Source organism: Colossoma macropomum, unplaced genomic scaffold, assembly GCF_904425465.1.
Source record: "Colossoma macropomum unplaced genomic scaffold, Colossoma_macropomum, whole genome shotgun sequence".
Classification (NCBI taxonomy): domain Eukaryota; kingdom Metazoa; phylum Chordata; class Actinopteri; order Characiformes; family Serrasalmidae; genus Colossoma; species Colossoma macropomum.
The window spans coordinates 11733937-11760264 of NW_023494788.1; the positions used below are offsets into that span (position 1 = coordinate 11733937).

Below are 26328 nucleotides of genomic sequence, written 5' to 3' on the forward strand. Positions count from 1 at the left end.
CACACACATACACACAAGCACACGCACACATACAGATCGGTTGTGACAGCAGTGAGGGCTCACAAGAACATGTTAACATTAAAAGCTTTGGGACTCTGAGAGACAGTGTACTCTAACATATCAGACAGAGAGAGAGAGCAGCCTAACACCAGTCATTCTGATGCACTTACTGGAAGAAAGTGCCCCACAATCTGCAATGAATCTAGAGACAAATGAAGGAGATGGTCAAGTGTCATCTAACCTAAAACCACCTTAAAGTGACACAATTATCTGTTACCCTAAATGACGATAATGAGCCAGACATGTTTGGTGTCCAAAGTTTGCTTCTTTAGTTTTGCAATGGAGTTACAAGGCTAATATGGCTAACACTTAGCGCTGTGCGAACTTCATGGCTTAACAGATCACACACTTGCTTAGTGTTGTTAAGTAATCTCAAATACACTTGCTTATGCGGTTTCTAACAGTGTATGACATTTTGAGCGTGTTTATACCTTGCATCAAAATGAGTGTTTAGATTTCATGTAAACACAACTGGGACAAACCACATTTTGAGGTGGTCAGAGACGGATCTTATAGTATAAATGGAATAAGTTTTCTGTATCTGCATACGATTCCACTGTAAAAAATAATGCAACGTTTTAAATTTAAAACGTAAGTAACTAGGTTTACTTCAAATTTTGAGTTAACTGAACTTAAATTGGCAAATGTTAAACACGAATTATTCTTATGTTAACTTAATATTAAAAGTTCAGTGAACACAAAATTACCAGGTTACTTACTTTTTTAAGTTAAAAGGTTGCACAAGAAAAAGCAAGCTGGAGGATATGCAAAGCTGGAGTTATCCCCAAGCCAAATGCTTTCTCGTACTCTGGGTCGATGAAAGCGGCCAAATCAAGCTTCTCAACTGGTAACAGTGGGAAATGTAAATAGAAGTAACACAAAAAACTGCGCTTGCACATCAAACTTAAAGCCAATATCTGCCACTTTTTCTGTTTAATCAACTTCTTTAAATAATTAGTTATACTGACTAAAATTCTGTTGTCAGTACTAAAATAAACATTTAGTTGAGCTAATATAAGAATGCTTAACTAGTCAAAACTCTGAGTTGTACCAGCTTTTCTTCTTTTACATCTGGCACAGACCATCCAGAGTGACTTACAGGTGTAGTCATGTTATAGAGGTAGATGAATGAAGTCTTGCCCAAGAACTCTCATAAGCATTGCATGGAGTATGATTCTGAACAGATAATCGAACGCTAATTTGCTACATTTCAGGCAGCACCATTACACAGTACGCCGTGCCAATCCTAAAGCCAACAGAATACACCACTGAGTCCTTCAATGTAGGACATATACACAAAATATAAATTACACTCCAAGCACAGTTATTGATGTGATGTGCAGTTACTAGCATGATGCGGTATGTCATATTCTGACAAATTAGATACACCCAATCTGTCTAACATAATCCTATAATATGACATATCACCAAAACTTCACACAGTTGAATTCGATGACAATAAGTTGGATAAGTAGGGAATTTCGAATGAAGATATGTTCTTGACTTTATATAGGCTCAGGAAATTTCTTGCTATGACTTTTTAAAAGCTTTTTGCACAATCTACTCAATAATAATAGTCATTCAAACTTTGTGTTTTTATGTGAAGACGTCAAATCAGATATCATCTGGTCAGACCAATGTATATCCAGATATGATCGAGACATGAAAAACAAGATAATGCAAGGTATAAGGAGCCTCTCTGTGATCCATAAGATAAACAAAAGCAACAGCAGTCATCTTGATTCCAGAATTTTGTGCATACATTTTTGATACATCAGTTATATCATACAGTTTGAGAAATCACATAGCTATATCAGTTTTGTAGCTCCAGTGCCAGTATAGAGAAATTCAGAGCTTGAGATACTAAGCACAGACAGACAGTGGATAAGTTAAGTAACTATGTAAAGCTCTGTCAGTGCAGCTCAGTCTGTTGAGCTCTTTATGTAGTTTTCTATTAGACATGTTTCAAATGACCTTCTGTGTGTGTGTGTTTCTCTCTCTGTCTTCTTCCGTTTGTGTGCGCTGCTGCCTTTATGTGTGTTTCCTCTTATCTGCCTGCATGTGTGTGTTTTCTGCCTTTCAACCAATGACCGCCAGGAAAGGCTCCACCACCCCTCCACGACCAGGAGGATAAACAGCTTAGACAATGTGTGTGTGTGTGTGTGTGTGTTCATGTGCGTGTTCTTGAGTGTAAGTACATGAATGTGCATTTATGCCTGTGTAAGTCTGTGTGTGTGTGTGTGTTTTGGTGTAAGTGTCTTTATCTGTTCGCATGTGCCTGTGTAGGTGTGTGTGTTTGTGTGTGTATATATGCATTTCCATTTTTTGAAACTTGTTTTCGGATCACCATTGACGCATAAACAAAGTAATTCAGTTTTTATAAGTAATGTTGATAATGGTGAAAGTGTGAATCTAAAAATATGTTTTCTTGAGGTACTTTTTTGTCATAAAATTCCCTCTGTACACTTCTCTGTCATGAATGTATTCAAATAAATTGATAAAATTACATTTTAGGCCATGACTTTCAGACAACAATGTCTCAGGCATCAGGCAGCATATCATCGCTGTCCAAAGAAAAAAAATTACCTCAAAAATATTAACTTTACAGTGGAAGGCAAAAGTTTCAGTTCAAACCATTATGAATGACTTTGTTTACACTTTCACCATTTAATTACACAGACATTTTGAAAAATTGGTGGAATTTCCCTTCAGGTCTCTGTCTGTGTGTGTGTGCTTAAGCTGCTGGTTTCTCTAGCTGATCTGATGGGAGATGCTTCCCTTAAAACTCTGCTGCATGGCCATCCTAAAGCACAGCATTCTCTCAGCCAATCACACGAGACAATGACCAGCCTTCCATCAATGGCTTTATTCGCAAGGTCAGCTGACTCCCACTGTCACACACACACACACACACACACACACACACACACACACACACAAACAGGGAAACTCTCAATCATACACGCATACACATATAAACGTACACTCTCTCTCTCATGCAGACTCACTCTCTCTCTCTCTCTCTCCCTCTCTCTCTCCCTTTCTCTCTCACACACAAACACACCCCACCCTTTTCCATTTTATTCCCACACTGTAACAGAGGCATCAACAGAATTGCTTTATTCTCACCTTCAGTATCTGATTAAAGTGACATACAGCAGGAACCAACTGAAAGCTGCAACACTGCTGTCTTTTACGACACTATAACAGCTGACTCCACAGGGAACAGTCCATAATATTGAAAATCACTTATTTAAGAAATTAACTTTCTATTTTCTATTTCTATTTTGTAACGGCACTGTAAAAAAAGTATTTTCATTGTCAAAGTACTGAAAAAATGAATAGTCTAAACTTGATTTTTGAAAAATGGTTAAATGCATGTAAATAAACCATATCTATATATATATATATATATATATATATATATATATATATACATACTATATATATATATATACACACACACATATACATATATATATGTGTGTGTATTTATATATACACACTGTATTTTAGCACTGCTGTCATTAATTTACAGTAACAGAATGTAAATTCACTCAAATATGACAGAATGTTTCTTACAGTGTGCACTATAACTGTATGCATGGCTGTATTTACAACACTATATTTATTTTTGTAAATGTAAGATGTAGGAGGGAGAGAGAGAGAGAGTGATAGAGAGAACATGAGAAACACCTCTTTCCCTTTGCAATAAGTGCAGCGCACAGCTGTCACCATGGAAACCACTACTGAGAGAGAGAGAGGCATGGAGAGAGAGAGAGAGAGAGAGAGAGGGAGAGAGAGAGAGAGAGAGACAGATCACCATTTGTGGTCATACATGCTTGACTGATGCATTGAACGATAACATGAGATAGCAAAGACACTGAGCCTGTCCCAGAGGCTTTGATATCATACACACACACATAAACACACACACACACACACACACACACACACACACACAGCAGCAATCTCATATTGGCTGAGAGTTATCTTTCGATTTTGTGTGTGTGTGTGGTGTCATAAGCCATGGCATGAACATGTCATAGACAGCTCACCCACAGGAGGCCTGCTGAGAAACAAATCCCACAAACATACACAGAGGACTGTTCATCAATACTGAGGATGCATCGAAATTTCAGCCCCCCCAAAAATTTTCTGCCAAAAACACTCAATAGCAGCACTTTCAGTTTTTCGGCTGAAAGACAAAAAAGACCAATTTTGACCAAAAAAGCAAAATATTAAATAAACTGTACATAAAACTCACTGTAAAATTACAGTAAATTACCGCCTACTAGTTACATTACATTCACAGCAATTTACTGAACCGTATTAACAGAAAATAACAGTAAAATAGCAACTGTATACTTTGACTACCAGGACAGTCGCCTGGACCACAAATTTACTGTGATGTATCCGCATTCTGCTGTACAATTACAACAATAAGCTGCAATTAAAATACAGTAATCTCTTGTATTTACATAACAACTGTAAAAGTAATTAGCTTTACATATAAATAAATGAGGGCCATGTTTGAAATAGCCACATACTGCTTCTGCACTGACCGTACCCAAACGTTGTAAGTAGTATTGAGTATATTACTAACATTAATTTCTCCATTACGCCAAAGACACCTGTGATGGATGACGTACTGAACTGGACAAATATTCCAGCATGCAGCCGAAGCTATCTCTGTGATATTCTGCATCGCAAAATGAAACGCAGTCCCTTCAGGAGAACATAGCCACTGACGTAACTGTCTGGTCACACTTCTATCATATATGTAAAGTGTTTAGCAGTGGTGTAGTCCTAAGAAAAAAAGTGGCCATATACCGCTATCCCATGGTCGCATCCACAGAACCAGACAAAAATGAGCCAGTCAAAATTGTTTATTAACCATGGAACTGACCAATCACATTGTGCTCTGTGAAACTCGAATGTGGTGCTTTTCTTCTCTCTGACCTCTGAGGTGTGTTGGAATAAAAAATGCATCTTTAGAAGTCAGTATACAGAAACAGCCTGGTACAAAAAGTCAGTGTATAGCATGCATATGCATGTATGCTCAACTAACTCACTGGTGTTCAGTAAAGATGTCTGTTAGCGGTGGGCTATCCATCCACCAAACATACCAGTGGGATGATTTACTTAATCACGACTCACTGATTCATGATTCGCTGCTCCTCACTGTAAATTATTCAAACTGTAACCAGCATCTCTATCCTTTTATTCACTAAAGAGGACAGCATTCAAAGCAAATAACTCAAAAACATGTCAAAATAACCTAGAAAATAGAACAGTTCCCAGTGTGGCATCACTTCATCACAGTGATTTCCAACCCCGGTTCCAGGTACACACTAACTCAGTGGAGAACAGCGACTTTTAGAGCCAGGCCTTCAGTTTGTGTCAAAACTAGGTCAAAAACGAGGGAAAAAACATTTCTACAATAATGCTAATTTCTGTTAGTGCCCTTATGGAATTCTAGTAGCATGTTAGCTCTAAGCTAACAGCAATTCACATTAACATTTTTTGGCCATTTTGAAGCTTGTAAAAGACATTCCATGTTTTATCTGAAACTTGTAACAGACATACTGATATATATATTACCTTGACGCAGTTTTGCCCTGGCACAGTACTGCCTCCGCTCTTTTCCATTTCTCTGACTGAAACACATTAGTCAGGCTACCACTCGCCAGAGTCGGTGATGTATCTAGGACTTCCAAAAGGCCCAGAGTGACGTTTTTTTTCTTGCAAAATTGGTCCCACTCATTGTAAATCTAAACCTGTCTGGTTGATTCCACTGTCACTTCCAGATTATATTAGTGGTTCATCTGGCCCATTAGGCCTTCAGTTACTCTCCTGAAGTCCTAAACAATGTTTCCATGTCTGTAAAGGTTACAGAGGCTTCAACCTACCATAAAGTGAACTGCAGAAATAACCCAGCTCCTATCACTCCCATATGCATCAACATGCTGGTAAATATTCCAACATATCCTGTGGGAAAGCAGTTTCCATGGATTTTCTATGGAAAATATGACGATACAAGGCTGTATGGAGGCCTAGATGAAGCACTCTTGCAACCTCTGGAGCCAAAATCAAGCCTAACCTAACATGACCGTTTTGTTTTCTTTGTACTTTTTTAAAATGTTAATTTATAGCGTGTCTAGTAATGACTTATGATCCAATGTGATTCATCAAACTGATAATTTGGCTACAAGTTACTTTAATTGCTGCAACAAATTCACATGCACTCTTATGCACTCTTAACTGATATCCTTTGGGTTTTCATGTAAAATATGTGAATATGGCACAATTTCATATTGCTGTAACGTGCAAACTTGAGAGTGAAAAACGGTGCCGCAGTGCATTTTGTACATGTGTTTCTGATGGCATGCCACTTGCAGAAAGCGGTAAGCTGCAGAAAGAAAAGACTCTAAGCATATAGCCACACACTCACATTTTACAAGCCCATGTTTTAATGGAAGGTGGCTAGTTTAAAAGCAGTAAAAGTTTTCTTTTTCCACTTTAAGATAATGCCACACAGCAGATGTTTAGGCTACTTTGTTAACCTCTGAAAACATGCCTCACTGCTACAAGCTATGGATAATGTCTGCTTATGGTGCCTCTAGAACAGTGGCTTATCAAGAATCTCTTATCCCACTAGTTCCCAGCCCAGTCCTTGGGGCTTCCTAGCCAACAAACACTTTTTATCCATCCCTATGTGTTCTGCAAGCTTGGTGGGAGCAAAAACGTGGACCGCCTGGGAGACCCTGAGGACCTGGTTGGGTATTCCATGTAAAATAGTCATAAACATTACCAACATTCCTGTAATAACAGTATAAAAAGAGTATAGCAAGCCTAAAACTGTCCAGATATGGGACTGGCACTACTGCTGTTACCACATTCCATCTTTACTGACAGTGGTATGAATGACTGACAGTGGGTGATTGGAGGAGCTGCTTAAGCAGACAGCATGTCAGCCATGGTTTACACATGCACTCCCATGGGAGCTTTGGCAGGCAGAAGTAAATAGATTCCCCAGAGAGTGACGTGCTGGTGGCTAATTGAAAAGCAAAACGTGCTGACGCAGCAAGTCACTCTGAGCCAGACTGTTACAGCTACAGCACAGCCTATTCAGTCAGAGCCAATCAAAGCATTTGGACAAAGGCTAAGAATGTGGTAACATTAAGAAATCCATGGAACATGTATGCATATATATGATATATGCATAACGGTGTCGCCCACACATACACGGGGGGCTGATATACATCATAGTTTAAGGGTAACTGTGATTTCATATGATGTCCTACCTTCCTCTGCTACTGCCTATTAGCCTACTACTCATCAGTCAAGTGTGCTAAGCTATAACGTGTTGACCTGCTACTTCAGGCACTGCACTGTTATCAATTCATTTCAATTAGAAGTTCCTGACACCTCCGTGAGGAAAAAGCAGCTACAGGGAAAGAGAAAGAGAGAGAGAGAGACCGAGAGAGGGAGAGAGAGAGACTAAGTGATGAATAGTTGATGAAGCGCTTGCAGGCAGAGAAGAAGGGAAGAGCTATTCTCTCTTTCTCCTTCACTCCCCCTCCCTCCATCTCTCTACTGCTCCCACCTTCTCTTGAGCTGTGTGAAAGCTGAACATCCCCCTATTCCTTCTCCTGTCTTCTTATACCTCCCTTCCCCCACTCTCTCTTTTTCTGTCTCCCTCTCACCTCACATCTTTCCACTCTCATTTTTCTCAATAGCACTTCGCACACCTCTCTCTCTCTCTCTCTCTCTCGGTTTTCCTCACCTAGATATGCGCTAGGTGATTCACAGAAGTGTAGCAGTTGTTTACTAAAAGGTAGAAACCGAACAGGCCGTGTATTTCTTTTCCAAGCCTTATATTTGTCTTTGTTCCATATGATAAAACACAGTTTATTTCATAGATTCAACTGTTTATTTGCTGTATAAATGAAATTGAGAGAGTGTGTGTGCTTGAAAGACAGGTACAAATAGAAGACACACACCAAAGTGATGTACCTCAAAAGACAGAAAGAAAAAATGCCAAAGGTCAAAGAATATGGTGATGGGGTCTAGGGATGCTCAATGATATCATTGTCTTGTAGCTATCGGCAGATATTTGCTTTAAAAAGATTACAGGCATCAAACGATGTTTAAACTCGATCAATATTTCAAACCAATATTTAATGTTGTATTTCTTGTACTGCAGAAGAGCAGAACAGGCCACTAAAATGCCTGCAACACTGAAACCCTACAGAAAAAAATGTTATTTTTCTTTTTAATGCTAATGTATCTTGAGAGGATGTGCAAGGGTACTCAAGTACTCAGTTAAGTACTCAAGATGCCAGTATTTGAATACTCAAATCACTAATTGAGTATTTATTATGTTTCATCATGGGGAGACAGAGGAAACAAGTAGGATAACAATTCAGTAAAACCAATTTTATAATTCAACAGGACTGTAAAAAGTGGCAGTTTCAGTCATATTTGCGAGTGTATATATTATATTACACTTTGCTACTACAAAATATGAGTGCCTGAACGTGAGTTTGTCACCATGTTCTTAAGGATGTGACTGACAGGGACAGGGTGGCTGGCTCTAGCCCAGCTTTTCGCTAACTAGGCTAACTAATGCACCTGATGCTAGCTGAGTCTAGAAACAGTGAAAATATATCTATCTGACTAACTAACATGTTGGCACATAATTTAATAGAAGATAAGACCTGGTGTAGGTAACGACGAGTCTTCATTCGCATCCAACATTGTACCGGTTAGTGTTAGCTCATTAGCTAGGCAGCCTCATCACTCATCCAACACAAAAGTCTACCGATTTCCTATTCCTAAATTTTGAATAATACAACATATTTTCAAATTTTAACCCCAGTGCTATTATTTAAAAGGCAAGCTATGCTAATTTTAGCATTTATTTTTTTTCCTTATTGTAGTTGCTTTTTCCTTCCCTGTGATTAACTGGACGTTTGTTAATTAACTTCTATGGTTAAGTGAATATCAACATTTGTTGGAATGCATATCCTTAGTATCCAGTCCCGATTTGTAGATATTACAAATGTTTATGTATCGCCATGGTCAGATAAGTACATGAAAAACATCAAATATCAGCAATGGCCCACAATTCCCATATCAGTGCATCACTACTGGTGTCTGTTTAGAGCCATAGGCTACTGCTTTATGCTATCAAGTAATGCTAAAATGAAAAGTACGCGACTGGCTACTGCTTTATGCTAACAAGCAATGAAAAAGTAAAAAGGAAGCCATAGGCTACTGCTTTACACTAGCGAGCAATCCTACAGTGAAAAGGAAGTCACAGGCAAGTGCTTTACACCAACAAGCAATGCTGAAGTGAAAAGGAGGTCACAGGCTAGTGCTTTACGCTAACAAACAACTCTAAAGTGAAAAGCAAGCTGTAAGCTTGTGGTTTATGCTGGCAGGCAGCACTGGTGTGCCAGCAGTGGACTGGAGTGGAAGAAAAACGAAGAGCTGTTCAATAATTCAGAGGCTGGATAGACGTTTGTTGTCCTGCCTCTGCCAAAGGACATTCACAACCACCATATTCTCAGAATAACCACTGGCATCACTAAACGTAACATGTAAGATTTTACACATGCTGTCCTCCAATAATCTGTGTCAGTATGGCTCTTAGGCCTTGAGGTGTTCACCTGAAACTGAACTGCATTTCCAAAAAAGCACCAACAGGTGGGGCTATTTCACTATCACAGAGGCCTTCTGATCTTTCACTCACTTTGCCATATGGCAAAGTGGACAGTGGAGTACCTGAGGAATAAAAAAAACATACCTACAAAATAGCTGAACAGCTCAGTAACAAAACAGGTAGGTGTCTAATTGAATTTAGAATTCATCTAATGGCCATAATGACACTTACTCCGCACTGCACACATGCACACACGTCAGAATTATGTTAGGCTTAAAACAGAAACATTGGCAATGTCAGCCTGGTGTCTAACTCACTAACAAATCAAGAAAAAAAGAGCCATGCTCTAAAATTCTGCACTCTGTTCAGGAAATTGCATTATTCATACAAGCCCCAGATCTCTCTTCCTCACCCACAGTTAGTCAGCCATCCTCTCTTTTACTCTCTCTTTCTTACTCTCTGTCTCTCTCGGCCTGCTGCAGTGTGCCTGGGTAAGGGGTGAGGTAAAGTCACAGAGGAATTCAGCATATGGCCAAACTAACTGATCTCAGCACCCACCACTAACTCTGCTACTAACAAATGGACCTGTACCCACAGTGCGTCTGCTTAGCTGTCACTTTTTTTGTGCATGTACATACATATCTGCTTATGCACAAGCTGCAATCTCATAAAATAATAAATAGAAGGGATGCATTTGATGTCCACCAGATTATGTGCCAGATGAAGCGTCCAGTAAGATCTTGTATATTTAGGGCCAAATGATTACTTAAACTAATCAAATGTTTTCAATTTGCCCCTTACCCCAAATGTAGTCAATCACCCTGACATTTTAAGCTGTTTTCTATAAAAGTGGGCAACATTACAGACATGATTCACACAGTAGTGCCCTGCTGCAGCCCCACAGTCCAAGCCCCAGGCTGGGCAAAGCATCAGGTTGGGCAGAAGAGGCCCAATCTTGGGCAAATGTTAGTGTTGGTGAGGTTGCACATGTTAATGTTTGTAAAATTGTTAAGATTAGGGTTGTAGTTAGCTACTGTGAACAGTTCTTTTGAAATACAGAGATTAGGTTTAGGGTTATGGTTTGAGATAAGCACATTAGCTTGTTAGCTTGATAACACCCTGTTATCAAACTAACAAGCTAATGTTATTAGCATAATGTTATTCTAAGGTTATCTATCTGTATCTAATTATGTAACTACAGCTTACCTTCTTTGTAAATGTATTTATGCTAACAAACCTTCGCTTAGTGTGAGCTACCTAACCAGCACTTTAGATAGCTAGCTAGGTAACTTGCTAGCTAACTGCCTAACTTCTGCCCAAGATGGCCCTTCTTTGGGCCAAGCTAAGGCTTTTGCCAGCCTGGGACTTCGTCAGTGGGGCTACAGCCAGAAGTTAACTACAAATTTAGGCTTTAAGACAGCTACTACTACTGTGTTTTCAATTATGCAATGTGCTTTTGTCCATTTTTTAGATGACAGTATGCACAGTGTCAATTTTGCAAGTGCATTTGTAAATTAGTGTGGAAATTTGGCCAAACGGTCGCTTGAAAGAAATTGCACACATGGGATGAGGCAAAGCACCACTTTCAACTGTCTAAGGCTTCCTGTTTATACCTGTCATTTGACTAGGGCTTCTCTCTCTCTGTCCTGTTTCTCTGACCATGAAACTGCTCTCACAGGTCAGATGTAAGATGGTCCCCATTGCAGACAGCAGCCATTTCTGCCACACTGGTGGATCCATCTTCAGCTCACGGGCAGTGCTATGAAATATGTAAGTTATGAAGTATGTAAGAGGAAGTCTGTCTGAAGGGTGAGGAAGTGTCTAGTTGATGAGCCAGATGGTGATGTAGAGTGTAAAAGATAATCTGCGCCTACTTTTCCCAAAAGTGTTGCCGCACAAAGATCACTGTAACATGTTAGAGAGAGTATCACTTTAGACAGTCTCTCACAAGATGAGCGTAACTCTGATGTGCTTTGGGAATCAGTTCTCAGAATTAATGTAACTCCATAAGGTTCCTCCACATACGTTCTGTAATTTTCGTGTACAGTTAGGGTTCTGAGAAAGCGGCACTCAACTAATGTAAAGATTTAGTCAGTATTAGCTGAATATCAGCTCTGACTGGCCTCTTAAATGTCTAGTCCAGCTGTGGTTCAGACCATTGCTTATACACAGACACAGCCTAGTTACAGGCCTAAAAGAATTTTGAACAAAGACTCCTCACTGACTTTAATTTCGTCCAAGTTTTACAAGTTTTACTTTGTCAATCAGTAGCAAACAGGGCTCAGTTAATGCAACAATTCCAGACAGCACTGGCTGAGTATCAGCTGTTCTGATTACAGGCCTACAAGTTTAATTAAGCACTGCTCACACCATTGCATATGAAGCCTAATTATAGACCTAAAAGGATTCTGAATGAAGAATCTTCACTGACAGTGTAATTTAGACTAGGTTTCAGTAGTCAGTACTTTCAGTATTCGATTAAAGGGTCGATATCACACATTATTCTTGTCTTATACACTGTAAAAAATGGCTTGTCAGAGCAACCTAAAAAAAATACTATATGTGGTAACAAGCAACTGAACAGGATTTATTCAACCCAAAAAAATACATTAATTGAACGAACTGTTCATTCAAAGTATGTATTTAGGTTGAATAAAACTAGTTAATTTACTTGTTGTCACATGAAGTATTTTTTTAAGTTGATCTGACGAGCCATTTTACAGTGTAGTGTATTCCATTTATAATATTTGTGTGATCTCCTGTACCAAAAACAGTCATAATTCATTTTTACATGAACATTTTCCAACCTCATTTTATTCCTTAGAATTAAACAGGTGGTTTTGTTCACGTGAAGACTGGTTAATGTAAACGAGCTCTGAGCTCTAAGACTAGGTCTAATCCATGTTCAGGACACTGGGCCTATATGCTTTAAAGGGCCCATATCTTACTTTTATTGTGCTTTCTTTTGTTCCCCAGGGTCCGCTTACCTTGCTAAGGTGAGTTCATAAACCAAAAACACTCATAATTCAATTTTACCATTTTCTAATCCCTTAGAAAAACAGGTTGTTTTTGTTCCTGACTGGTGTATGTAAATGAGCGCTGATTGCCTGTACTTCACTGTGCCTCACTCAAACAGCAGACCAGGTTGAAACATTCTTTAAAACTTCAGTGGACAGGGCTAAACTGCTGCAGGCTGAAAAAATATATGTGTAGGTTTTTCTGACATCACAAAAACAATTACTTTAAAACAAGTTTTTGGAGCTTAGTTTTTATATATGGGCCACATGGACTGAGGAGTGAATTTACAATTTACAGTAATGGGACCAAGATTCTATATTATCACAATATTTTGAATTAAATTCGACTGAAAACAAATGATGGCACTGTCCGCTGTCACGCATTTTACTGATGAGAGCTGGCAGGCAGGAAAAATGAGGCATATGACATCAATGTGCTGGTTGTAGAAGTGGTTAATATGACAATATTTTATCATATTGTGATCATTTGTGTTACAATATGTAATACTTTTTTGATCATATTGTGGATATCATCAGTACTTAAAAACACTGACCAACTAAATGTACATAATTAGTACTATTTAACTGGAATTACTGTGATGCTAACAGATATCATCACATTCAAAGTTTTTGATAATATTTTTTGATAGTGGTTTGATGGTATTTTTAGTTCTTTTAAATGTGCTATTTTTTAAACTGTTTTTTTCTGTTCTGACTTATCAAGCCTTTGAAAAACCAAATATTATATGTATTGTGTACTGTGAGAATCTATTGTGATATTATATTGCCATATCTTTGCAATCATTACAGTGTCATAATTTCAAGCTTCCAATGTATCCTCAACAATGCCCAAGCTCCACAATGTATTCTCACATTGCCACAATGCACACTGTCACATTTTTGCATCACAACATTACAATTGTTAGACCCCTGTTAGAAGTAATTTAGTCTATTAGAGTATGAGAGAGCATATTAAACTGAGACCTTAAGGGATTAAGAAACCTCACTGTTGGTGCAGTTTAGTCCAAGGTGAAGCTCAGTATGGAAAACCAAGCCTAAAGTTTATCTTGAAAAATAAAATTTCCTCACTTTTTTGACATAAAGAAGTTTGATATAGTATGAAAACATAATTAAAGTTTCAAAGTGTATCTTGAACTCCCTTGACTATAAAGTCAATGTATATAAAAATTAAGATGCAAAAACATCTCATTTTGAACTGCTTTTGTGACGTCACAAAAACCTACATATCTGCCTATCCAGCCTATGGCAGTTTAGCTCTGCCCATTCACATGAAGTTATAAGGATTGTTTCAACCTGGATTCCTTTTAGAATGATGCACAATACAGAGTCTCCAGTCTAAACATAGCTCGTATCAGTCTTACAAAAACAACCTGTTCAATTCTAAGGGATTAGAAAACGGTCAGGTAAAAATTAACTATTTCTGTTTTTGGTTCATGAACTCACTCTAATGAGGTAAGTGGGCCCTGGGGAACAAAAGAAAGTGCAGCATTGATAAAGATGTAAGATATGGGCCCTTAAAAACATATAGGCCCATTTTTCTGGACATGGATTGGACCTAGTCTTAAAATAAATTTCCATCAGAAATTCTTTTTAGTTTAGGCTTTGGCTTATTCTGGGTTTGAATTTAGCACAATATTACCTAATTTCCTTTGCTAATTTTTCTCCCACAAGTCTCAGGCAGTAACAGTACTATGGGACACTAACCTGGTTGTATCACAGGATCATCATGATACTTAATCATGCTGTGGTTCTGAACCTCTCCTTACTATCAAAGCAATGCTGTGTGCAGTGTTGTACTTGTACCTGATGATTACACAAGGCAAAGATGAAGCTTTAGTCTACACCTATCAGGGCTGGTTTTAAACAGGATGCCACACTGTCAGCCTTTACCCGCATTTAAACGGACCTTTCTTTTCTCTCGTGGCCCCTGTTCCCCATTTCCCACCATCTCTGCTCCTGTGGCCAGTAAAAGCTAAGTGACATGTTGACATCTGCAATACGTTACATACACGCCCAGCACGAACAGTGTGCTCCAAATAAACGGAAGATACATGTCGAACATCTCACTCCACACACACATACACAGCCCATGCTCCCGGTGCCTGGGAAAGGATTAATGACAGCATGATCTAATGCTGTATCATGTTCTCGTGCTGCATCGCTTGAAATTACGACTCAGATTAATTCGCGAGTGGATTAGAAAGCTCTGTGTGCTGCAAGCTAGCCAAGTGATTAGAACTCGTAGCGCGGGAGCTAAAGATAAGGGCTAATGTAATGCAGGCCAGCAGCCTTATGTGGCCAGTCTGCGCGTGTATGTGCGTCCTGGTGTGTTTCTAAATGTTTATAACGGGTGATGGGAACAGCACTGCTGCTGCCTTTCTCTCACAACACCTCTATATTCATTCCCCTCTGAAGGCAAACGGCATCCTCAGCCTCAAAGCTCGGCAACGTTATTAATCAGAAATTATGATCATACTTACCGAATGCACCTCGCATCGCCATAGCAATAGCAACAACCCCCCCACCACCACCTCACACATATACACACACACACGGGGGGGGGGCTAATGAAGAAGCCAAACTTACCGCAGTCTTCACACAGCACACTCTCCACGTCTTTTTTCACGCTCTTCTCCGCGGTCTCGAGCGGAGCGAAGGACGCTCTGAACACGAGCGGCTCCTCTGTGGGGTCCATGAAAAACACGTAGCTGCGGTTCTGCTCCAGCGCCGCAGCGCACGGCTGCGCGTCCGAGCCCAGGCCGCCGACGGTGACGAGCTGCTCGCGCTCCAGCCCGCCGCTCTTGCGCGGCCACACGTCCAGCACCCGCACGCGCACGCTGTACGGCTCAGGCCGCGCGCGCACCTCGCCCTCGATCACCACGGCCGAGCGGTGCGCCAGCTCGCGCGCCGAGTCCAGCGTCGGGGCGTAGCACGCGAAGGAGAGGCCGGCGAGCAGCGCGGAGAGGTGCACCGGCGCGAGCCTCCTCATGCCGTCTGATGGGGCCCGGGGGCGGCCGCTCGCGGTGGTGCTGCTGCAGTGCTCTCGAGGGGCGCGGAGCGGGAGGAGGAGGAAAGGGAGGAGGAGGGAGAGGAGGAGGACGACGGAGCTGGGCGACGGGGACGGGGACGGGAGGGCGGTGCGAGCGGGCTCGCGCAAGTGTCCATGCCGTCCGCGCGCGCCGCTTTCTTCCCCATGCGGTGCGTGCACGGGGGCGGAGGGGAGGGGGGAAGAGGGTGGTTGGAGGGGGTAAAGGGGGAAGGGGGGTACACACGCACACACACACACGCACACACACACACACCGAACACTTAGGAACCGGAAACGGGCCCGGTCAGCGGCGCTGCTGGGCTGCAAAACCCCGCTGCTGCATTCTCCTTCAGCGCTGAGGCCCCGCGCGCCCGTCCGCGAGTGCCTTCGCTAACGAAGATCGCTCACGGACTCGCGCGATTTACGCGATCCACTCCGCGTCCGAACATCGTCGTCGTCGTCATACCGTCACTGGAATTGAAAAAAAACAACAACACCATGGATTTCGGTAGAGGTGATTTCCGTTATCGTTAATGACGAAGAAACGGTCCTCCGTGATGCCGGATTCTCTTTGTATAGATCCAGAGCGCGACGCCACCACACTCAGAGCGCGCGCGCGCCGGGAGGAGCCGCTCCGGCTAGCCGATGCGATGCAACAAGCGCGCGTGCCCCTTCTGCTCGCTGCCCCATGCACCCCCACCCACCCCTACACCTCCACCACAACCCCCCTCCCTCACCACCCCCCCTCTCTCACGGACCCCGGGGCGCCTCGCTCGCGCGCTAACGCGTCGCCCTGCCCGGGTTTTACTTTTTGAGAGCGTGTTGCTCCCTCCGCGCCAAAAAAAGACCGAACCGAGCGCGAACCGAGCCCTTCGAGTCTTTCTGACGAGGAAGCTGGTCGGTCTCGCTCTCGAATAGAAAACGCTTGAGAACAACGCGGCGCTACGACATCGCGCTCTGTGCCTCGAGCCGAGAGGAACGTTATCAAATGAGCGCTGGGAAACGGGCCGCTGCAGAGCACAGCCGCGGGAAAACGGCGATGAGTAACGCTGCGGAAACGGACGGCTGCTTAAAACGGTTCCGCTGTTATTCGGCCAATTTCCGTTTTACCCCGAAAAGCGGGAAAACGAGGCGCGACAAGCAACGGAGCGAAAGCAAGCGTAGCCTTATATCAGCCATATTTACCCCGGCAACAGGTCCTGCGGGCATTAGGGGCGGGATGGGGAACAAACAGGGTGTTAATGAAGCGGAGGAACAGGGCACTGAAACTGCGTGGAGAGAGAGAGAGAGAGAGAGAGAGAGAGAGAGAGAGAGAGAGAGAGACGTTCGTGAGTTAGTCAGTTAGAAACTGTAAAGGGTGTTTTTGTGAACATTCTTAAAGGGAATAAACGGACAGAGGCTGCAGTGTCCGGCAGAATAAACGAGAATAAACGTGGGGTGAAACAGTGGCTAATGCTGCAGGACATTAACTAGTAAAGGGCGACATCTGCAGGCTGGGAGAAAAAGTACAGCCAGAAAGCTCACTGCTTCACTCAACACTGAAAAAAAAGACGACTTTTCAAGGATTGATGTTAATTCCTCTTACTACAATAAACGAGATTACAGAGGGGCATCGTGCTGCATATAAATAACATTATAATATCAACACATTGTAATGAGTAAAAGCATTGTGTTTTAACAGTATGTCAACCGAGCCACTTAAATTTGCTTTAATGTGTCTAAATTCAGTTAAAATGACCGAAGTTCACTCAGTATTGAACAGTTTTCTATTGTCCAGTGTACAGGACTATTTTAAAAGAGCAAATAGACTGATGTAGTGCGATTCTAGCTTTAGTGATTTTCGTTTATGTACACAAGAACATAGCCACATGGTTTACCTCAATAAATAAATAAATAGTCTGAATGGGCTCTGTTTGTTTGTTGCAAAATTAACTGATGCTTACTTGTATTCTTTCTAAACAAAGGGAAGCTGTAATTATGCTCATTACATTATAAAAGCATTTTGTGGGAAATACCTAAATGAATGGATCATTGAGGATCTATGACATATATTCCCTTATACACTGTCCTGTGTTACCGGATGTCCCACAATACCTGAGCGCCATACTGAGCTGGATTTGGCCTGTTTGCTTGGATAGTCCCATGTAATAACTTTGCAGCATTGTTCTGGTCTCTTGGAAAAAAACTGAGCCATCCGACCGGCTCTCTGTCTAACTATTCAATAATTCATCCATTCATTAGTTGGCTGCGAAACCCACGTGTTCGTCATTGGGGGCTCGAGATCCGGCGCTGTCCGTGGTGCTGAATCGCAAACTGCTGCTTATCTCCTCCCATCTCACGCCCTGGATGCTAATTTTGTCCTCTTCCTGTGTCAGCCGTCTCTCCTGCTACTACTCCCTTTCACACTTTCTTTCACATTAGAAAGTGCTCTCTGTGCCTCATGACTGTTTGTAAGAACAGCTGTGTAGACAGATGTGGTTCCACACAACCTATTTTAACCATGAAGCGACGCGGAGCAGCCCCCTGGTGTCAAACTGACAAGTTTTAAACTTGCAGGGGTTCAGTTAACACTTTCTTTGAGTGTGTTGTTAATCCTGAACAGATCATTTGATGATGATCACTTTATAGACCTACTATATTCTACACTTACTTACATACACTAGTTGTACAATGCGGGAATATTCAGACACACATCTCAGCTGGTCGTGCCAAACAACCTGTCAGATTTCTCTGACTAACGTCCTGTAAGCTACTGAAATTCACCTCAGTGCAACAGTTTCAATTATTATTTCATTACTGCATTTTAAACGTAATCTGTTAGGTTGCAAGTACAGTGATAACTAACATTAACACCTCAACTAACATTAACACAGTCACATGATGTATTTGCCCATCGTGTAAAACAGGTATATTAAAGGCAAATTCCACTGATTTTTCAAAATGTCTTCATAATTAGATTGTTGATCTGTAAACAAAGTCACTCAGAGTGGTTTGATGCAGATTGGTTCATTGTACAGGAACTTGCCAACTAAGATTTCTTTACAGTGGTGGTGACAGGAACCAGGTGTTGGGATGTCTGCAATACAAATATAGCCGTTTTATTTACTATCCAAAACCACCAGTGAGCCTACACGTGTCTTCAGAGTTTTATATGTTTATGTTTGTTATGTTATAATGATGAAGTTCCTCTTGAATGGAGCATTTCACATCGATACACTCTGAATTGCTTTGTTTACATTTTGAAAAACCAATGAATTTCCCCTTTAATAAGGTGGACTGAGGTATCATGGGCAATCAGGTTTTATAGAACTCTTGTTTATTTGAATACCAGCTAATACTGTCTTATTAATCACAATAAATAATGTATAACAGTCACACATATTCAATTACTAAAAATATCCACCATCTACAGCCTTAAAAACTGAATCCTGATAACTTAAGAGAATCATCTGAAATTTGAATGGTTCTTTGGATGGTTGAATGGCTCTTCTCTATGATGAAAAACCTGTTGTGCATGGTTCAGGACCTTTTAAATGGTTCTATATAACAAGGTTTTTCAATGCCAGCCCTTTTTCAAGTATTTACTGCTCCAGCACACCTGGTCAGTTTCATGAAGGGTGCGAAAATGTGGCAGTTCACTGATGTGTTGGATCAGCTGAGCTGGTGCAGGGACAACCTGAAACTGTTCAGGGCACCGCTATTGTTATAAAATCTTTTTGGTATTATATTGAAGCCTTTTTAGAACAATATAGAAGCTAACATTAGAAGCTATTGAACTAGCCCCTCTAGCTGGAATATGGGATAATGTTCAGAGTTTCACCATATGTAGCATCCAGCTACTTTTTGTCTACTGTTTGTTGAATACTACAGCTCTGGCCACACTAATCTTGCTGGAATACTGTTTAGAGATAAACTATGAGATTTCAAACACAGCCGTAATGGTGACAAACGTAATAGTAATAATTTAATAGCAACTTTATTTAATAAGGGGAAATGACTTGTCAATGTCATAACGCGTTTATTATCAGCTATAAATAAACCCAAGTCTTTCTCTCAAACACATACGCAGTCTAATCTCATTTCTATGTGTTGCGCAGTGGCTGCGCATTTGTAACGCCGTATTGGCGTTAACCAACACGCCCTCCTCCTCCATCTCGTCCAGCACTCGGCCTCCAGCAGGCCTGCAGATATCGCGAGAACGGCGCCGGTGTGTGACTGGCTGTCGGGGCGGCATCAGCAGCAGCAGCAGCAGCAGCGGGCTGAGGGAGACGGAGAAGGAGGAACGCGGGCAGGCTGCATCATGGCGGACAGAGACAGCGGCAGTGAGCTCGGAGGATTCGCCACGGGCCCCGGCGGTGGCGGCGGTGGCGGAGGCGGCCCCGGAGGAGGCGGCGGTGGCGGTGGCGGTGGCGGCAGCGGCAGCGGCAGCGGCCTGGGCCTCGCGCACCCGGGCGCCGTGGGCGCAGCGTCGCGCCTGCAGCACGACACCGAGGAGCTGGCGTCGAAGCGCGTCGACATCCAGAACAAGCGCTTTTACCTGGACGTGAAGCAGAACGCGAAAGGTCGCTTCCTGAAGATCGCCGAGGTCGGCGCCGGCGGCAACAAGAGTCGCCTCACGCTCTCCATGTCCGTGGCCGTGGAGTTTCGGGACTATCTGGGCGACTTCATCGAGCACTACGCGCAGCTGGGGCCCAGCCACCCGGACACGGCGCAGGACGAGCCGCGGCGCGCGCTTAAGAGCGAGTTCTTGGTGCGCGAGAATCGCAAGTACTACATGGACCTGAAGGAGAACCAGAGGGGCCGCTTCCTGAGGGTCCGGCAGACCGTGAACCGGGGGCCCGGCCTGGGCACGGCGCAGGGCCAGACTATCGCGCTGCCGGCGCAGGGGCTCATCGAGTTCCGTGACGCGCTCGCCAAGCTCATCGACGACTACGGCGTGGACGAGGAGCCCGCCGAGCTGCCCGAGGGCACGTCGCTCGCCGTGGACAACAAGCGTTTCTTTTTCGACGTGGGCGCCAACAAGTACGGCGTGTTTATGCGCGTGAGCGAGGTGAAGCCCGCCTACCGCAACTCCATCACGGTGCCGTGCAAAGTGTGGTCCAAGTTCGGCGCCACCTTCTGCAAGTACGCCGACGAGATGAAGAGGATCCAGGAGCGGAGCAGGGAGCGGAGGGCGCGCGAGCTCCTGCCCGAGGGCCTGCACGGGGACGACGGGGACGAGGATTAACCGGGGCACGAGGAGGATAAGGAGGAGGAGGGGGGGGGCGTGTGTAAGTGTGTGATGCTTATCCGCGAGGACGGAGACGTTCAAAAGACAGAAAACACGTGAAGAAAGAACGAATGACAATGTAAACAAACATTGCTGCACAAGAAAGGCATGTGGCGGAGTTTGAACCTTCACGGAGGCGTTGGGTTTTTTCCCCACCTGTATTCCGACAAACGCCGCCTCCTGCGCTACGAGTGGTCAGTTGTGTCCAGGCCCCTGCGTTGGAACTGGCCAGAAGCAGCGCTCTTCCTGGTCTACCAGTGGCTAGTAGGATCCTCCTGCGTTGGAATTGGCTGATAGGATCATTCTCGCGCTGGGATTGGCTGCTTGTGTCTTGCCTCATGTGCTACGATTGGCTAGTAGTGTCCTGCTCGCTGTGCTAGGATTAGCCTGGATCTCGCGTCCTGCGCTGTGATTGGCTCATAGTTCATGCTTGCAAGCAGTCCACCGAAAGTGTGAAGTACTGGCCCGTTTTAGCGCAGGCGGCGGGGTTTGCCGGAATACGGGTAGGGAAAAAAATAACACGGACTTAGAGCTGCATCTATTGCCCCATGGCCTGGATTTAAACCCACTTCCTCACCACAGAACAATAAGCCGCTGCTATCAGTACCACAGTGATGGTCCACATGTCCATAGGTGGAGTGTCCTTCCCCATGCCCCCCCATTTGCTCTGTACACGTCCAAGCTATTGCAGCACGGTTCCAAAGTGTGAATTGGAAAAAATGTGCTTAGTGCTACCGTTTGACTTCCAGCACAAAAAGCTACTGTATGTAGGAATCATCTGAACCAAAATTGTAATTAAAACGAATCTAGATTGGGAGGTACAAGTAGGATTAAGCACTGCTTGCACTGGCGTGCACCACAGCAGAAGACTGAGCACGGACCGCAAGCCCCTCTGCCCGAGCGAGTGAAGGGCAACTGAGGAAAACTGAAAGTGTGTCCTCACTCTTTTGTCCTTTTTTGAAACTTAGAGAGAGAAAAAAAGCAAATGGGACAGTTTCCATGAGCTGTTCCACTAAGCAGAACGCAGAGAGGCTTTGCTATTACGACCGCTAAACGTTTATTTCTATTAAATATATCAACCCTATTGCACCATGCACAGCAAAATCCCCAGGAATGAACCCTACAGTGGTGATCCAACACCTGCAGTGTCCACTCGAGTCCAGCTGGACACACGTGGACACTGTAAAGAGTCCATTCAGCAACCGGGGCCTTTGCTGTGCGCCCACTGGCGTTTGGGCACGTTTCATTCAAGTGCTAACTTAGAACTACAAATTTATGATTTTGTGAATCAGATGTATTTAGATTCTTATATAAAAAATGCCCACGTTTTCTGTGGGGACTTTGTTTTGTTTGTTTGTTTTGTTTTGTTTTTTTCCTTCTTTTGGGAGGGGGGAGGGGGGGGAGGGGGAAAAAAAAACAGGAGCTGTCCACACATGGCGCGAGAAGGCGTTGCGTAAAGACGCATGGGAACGTGCGGAGCGTCCTCTACAAACGTCCAAACCGACCTGGTGCCTTAAAGCCGCCACACGTTTACATGCTGTCCGCGTCCAGACGCTCTGCACCGCTGTTTGTCTTTTTCTTCGTTGGCGTGGTCGCTGTTGCCACCTCGGGGTGCTTCTCTGGACTTTCCAACAAAGCCAAAACTCCAAAAAGAAAAAAAAGAGGCTCACGGGTTTTTCTCTGCATCACCTGGGACACAGCAGACGACGACGACAATGATGAATATGAGGATAATGATGATGATACTGATGATGATGACGACAGTGATGAGGACCGAAGGATCAAACAGCATTTATGTAAACATGGATGTAGTCACCCAGAAGCTGTGGACGTCTGCTCCTGTAGTGCTCCGTGTTAAAAAAATATATATATAGATAAGAAAAAATGGACGTGGAAAGATTGCTATCGCTCCAGCCCCTGTGTTTTGCTCTCTAGGCCTGTGTGAGTAGACGTAGGGCCGAGGCGGTAGCCTGTGTGGCCTTGTATGGTGCTAATAAACCCCACTCGTGGGGGCTTTGTCCGTCTCGCTTATCCGTTGTTGCACCAGTTTTGTCCTCTTTCCCTCTCTCTGTTTTACTTTAACTGCAGCATTATCATTGAATTGCTGTACCGGGTGCAATACAGGTGGCGTCCCGTCCAGCCTTGTCGTCCACTGCACGCGAGGCCCTCTCTTCTCCTCTGTTTGAGGTTTTGCAAAAACGTGTCCATATGTTTCCATGCTGAGGGTCAAGGTCGAGGGTGCTTAGCATGCACCTGTGTTGTGTATGTGTGTATACAGTTTTAAAGGGGCACTCTGGCCAAAATGAACAATCAACATGCCTAATCACCTGTTACAGCAGTATCGCAGTACTGATTTCCTGGTTTAAAGACTAGGAAAACCCCACTTCTTATGATGCATCTTGAAAGTGGAAGTATATTTTGAGAGACTACAAGTACTTCAGGTTGGGCTGTTGAAATTTTTTTCACCAGCTGGCTGAATCATTCTTTTAAAAATGGTTTCATGACCAGACAAGGATAGTGCTATATCATTAATGCTGCCTGGCCTCACAGACTTATTTATTAGCCTCTAACTAAGTGGCCATCCTTGAGGATTTGTTGAGCAGCGTAGGGATGGATGAAAACACAAATACTGTTTAAAAATTTGTAAATTCTGTAAGGCTGAGGGACACAGAGCTGCACTACAGAATACTACATAACATAACAAATAACATTCAATTTTAGTTTTAGGCCAGGATGCCCCTTTACTGCCAAGGTACCAGAAAGTGTTCAGAGCGATGCCACAGAACAGTGGTCCTCAAGCATTTTTGCTCAATCTCAACTCCCAGTACATAGGGATAAAGCAAAAATAAGGACCGCCTGGGGGTCCCCGAGGACTAGTTTGAGAACCACTTTTGAGTTTTTTTGGAGAGCCATGCATTCAAAGGTTCTTTAGAAAACCAAATGTGGTTCTTCTATTGGGCATCGCTCCGAAACTCCCTTTCTGGCACTTTTATTTTTAACAGCGTATGTGTTGTTCAGTTGTGGCAATGTATGGACACAGTCTTGGTCACTTTAAGAAAAGCTCCTGCTGGAGCTTCTCTAGTTGTTGTGTTGCGTTAGGTCACTTTTCTCTCTTTTCACATGTTTAAAGGCACAATGCTTCCTGTAGGGAATCTTAGATATTTATTTGAGAAAAGAATGATAGGTGAAGAATGTTATTATGAGGAAAAAATAAACCTAATCCCGTGCCCTCTTAAAGTGTGGCAGATTAGCACCGTTGCACAGGCATAGCATGATGAGTCTGCTTTTGTTAGAGCAGAAAAATATGGCTGAGATTTGATAGCTGGTATTCAGAGGGTATTTGGGACACAGCCAGGCTTTGTAGTACAGTCTGGTAGACTTTAAGGCCATAAGCGGTACACACTGGAGTTTGTTACTGAAGACTCCCCACTGTAGGCCTCAGGCTTTAGACTCATGCTCAGCGTGTGAGCACATAGATAGACTGAGGATGCAGGAATCGTGGCCATCACCGACCCCTTCGGAGGGGTCTGTCTGTCTGTCTGTGCAGTAAAGGCATTCGAAGCACTTTTTCTCTCTCTGCCCTCCCTTTTAACATAACCCTCAAACTGGGTTATGCTCAGCTTAGACCATACCTCCTCAAGATGTGGGCTTTGCCTCTACTGCTCACTTCTCATAGCAGAGGCTATTTTAAGCCCTGTTTATAGACTTTACTCTTTTTTTCCAATTCTCTTTATGCCGCTAAAGCGAATCTTTTTTCCTAACACTGCCCCGATCTGATTACTAGTTCGACATGTGCCACAAATGCGATGACTTGACCAGTTCAATTAAGCTCCTTGTTTGTACATAAAGTGCTACCACAAATCACAACTGGAAATAAAACAAAATAAGCTTTTTGATCTTTAAAAAAGGGCGTTTCCTGGAACAGATAAATTATTACGCATCTTAAACAAGTCCTCACAAAATTTACAGATCATTTTGCACTCAAGAAAACAAAAGATGCCTCTCACACTCGAATACGCACACTCGTGAAAGAGGCCTATTTCTATTTGAAAGAAAATCTAGTCCATTCTAAAGGTGCTATTAGGTACTAAATGGCTCTGTGATCTAGCTCACTGCCCCTAGAGCTGGCGGTGTTTTCACTGAGAGCGTTGCCTGCTCTCCCACTGTCTGTTCCAGAGTGTTAGAGCTTACTTACTTACTTTCTCCACACCAGCAAAGTTCTGGCTTTGCTTCCAAACCACAGAGCAGTATCTGCTGATAGATGATGATGATGATGATGCACTGTGGTGAATATTGATAAAACATGCAGGAATGAATCCTGTCAATCCTGAATACTACTCCAGTCTTGTGGTGGGGAGCCAGAGCTAGTTTAACATAGTTTCCTGTTAGAGGTGCTTCTTCTAATGTCATCTGTCCTTAAACTGTCCGAATGTGTGTTTCTGAACATCACTGCTTACAATAGCTGTTTCATCGCCTTAAAGGGGAATTCCACCAAATTTTTTAAATGTTCAGCGTAATTCAATCGTCAGAATATGAAGTCATTGACAGTGGTTTGATTTGAAATGATTCATTGTAGATTAACTTACAGACTCGCATTTCCTTACAGTGGTGGTTATACGAACCAGGGGTCACGATGTCTGCAACACAAATAGAGCCATTTTATTTACTGTTCAAAATAACCAGTGAACCTACACGTCTTCTGCATTTTTATATGGTCTGATAATAAAGGTAAAATAGTGATAAATCTGAGGAAATGCGTTTTCTTTGGGGACTAGTTTGCCAACCTCTAGCATGAATGGTTTTTGAAAATACCAAAGTAGGCCAGAAAAAATTCATACAGCAATTGCATCAGGCAGCGAATTTGTAACCATTCCATAATAGTAGTAATAAGCTTATGTGAGTTTTTAGAGGTATTAACGCTTCGGACGCCTGGTTCCATCATCACCATTGTGAACGTTTCTGACAGTATGTTTCACTAGAACAGAGCGTTTTATGTCAAACCACACTGAATGACTTTGTTTATACCATTATTTAGATCCTTTATAAAAATTGGTACAATTCCCCTTTAAAGCTCTTACCTATCCGCAAAACAGAGCCAACGTAGACTAAACATAAAAGTGATAAAAAAAAAACAAATGAGATTCAGCAAAACTTTAACAACTGATTTCAGTGTGTGTGTGTGTGTGTATAGAGTATGTGCAATGTTACGTTTTATGTTCACCCTCTTGTTGAAACTACGGCCAGTTACAATCCTCTCTTAGTT

The 26328-nt window shown here is 42.9% G+C and overlaps 2 protein-coding genes across 2 annotated transcripts in view; one reads left to right on the forward strand and one right to left on the reverse strand.

Moving 5' to 3' along the window:
• nrg2b (neuregulin 2b) overlaps positions 1 to 16420 on the reverse strand; it is a 66643-nt gene extending 50223 nt beyond the window's left edge. The window contains 2 exon segments of the mRNA XM_036568471.1: positions 15355 to 16106; positions 16108 to 16420. Of these exon segments, the coding sequence (XP_036424364.1) occupies positions 15355 to 16106; positions 16108 to 16139 (784 nt within the window). The 5' untranslated portion in view covers positions 16140 to 16420.
• A 3585-nt stretch (positions 16421 to 20005) lies between these two features.
• On the forward strand, positions 20006 to 22434 carry purab (purine-rich element binding protein Ab). Its single transcript, XM_036568472.1, has one exon. The coding sequence runs from the start codon at positions 20097 to 20099 to the stop codon at positions 21021 to 21023; it is 927 nt and encodes a 308-aa protein (XP_036424365.1). The 5' UTR covers positions 20006 to 20096; the 3' UTR covers positions 21024 to 22434.
• The last annotated feature ends 3894 nt before the right edge of the window (positions 22435 to 26328 follow it).

Coding starts and splice junctions, on each gene's coding strand:
- purab (XM_036568472.1), top strand. CDS start 20,097: ATGGCGGACAGAGACAGCGGCAGTGAGCTCGGAGGATTCGCCACGGGC.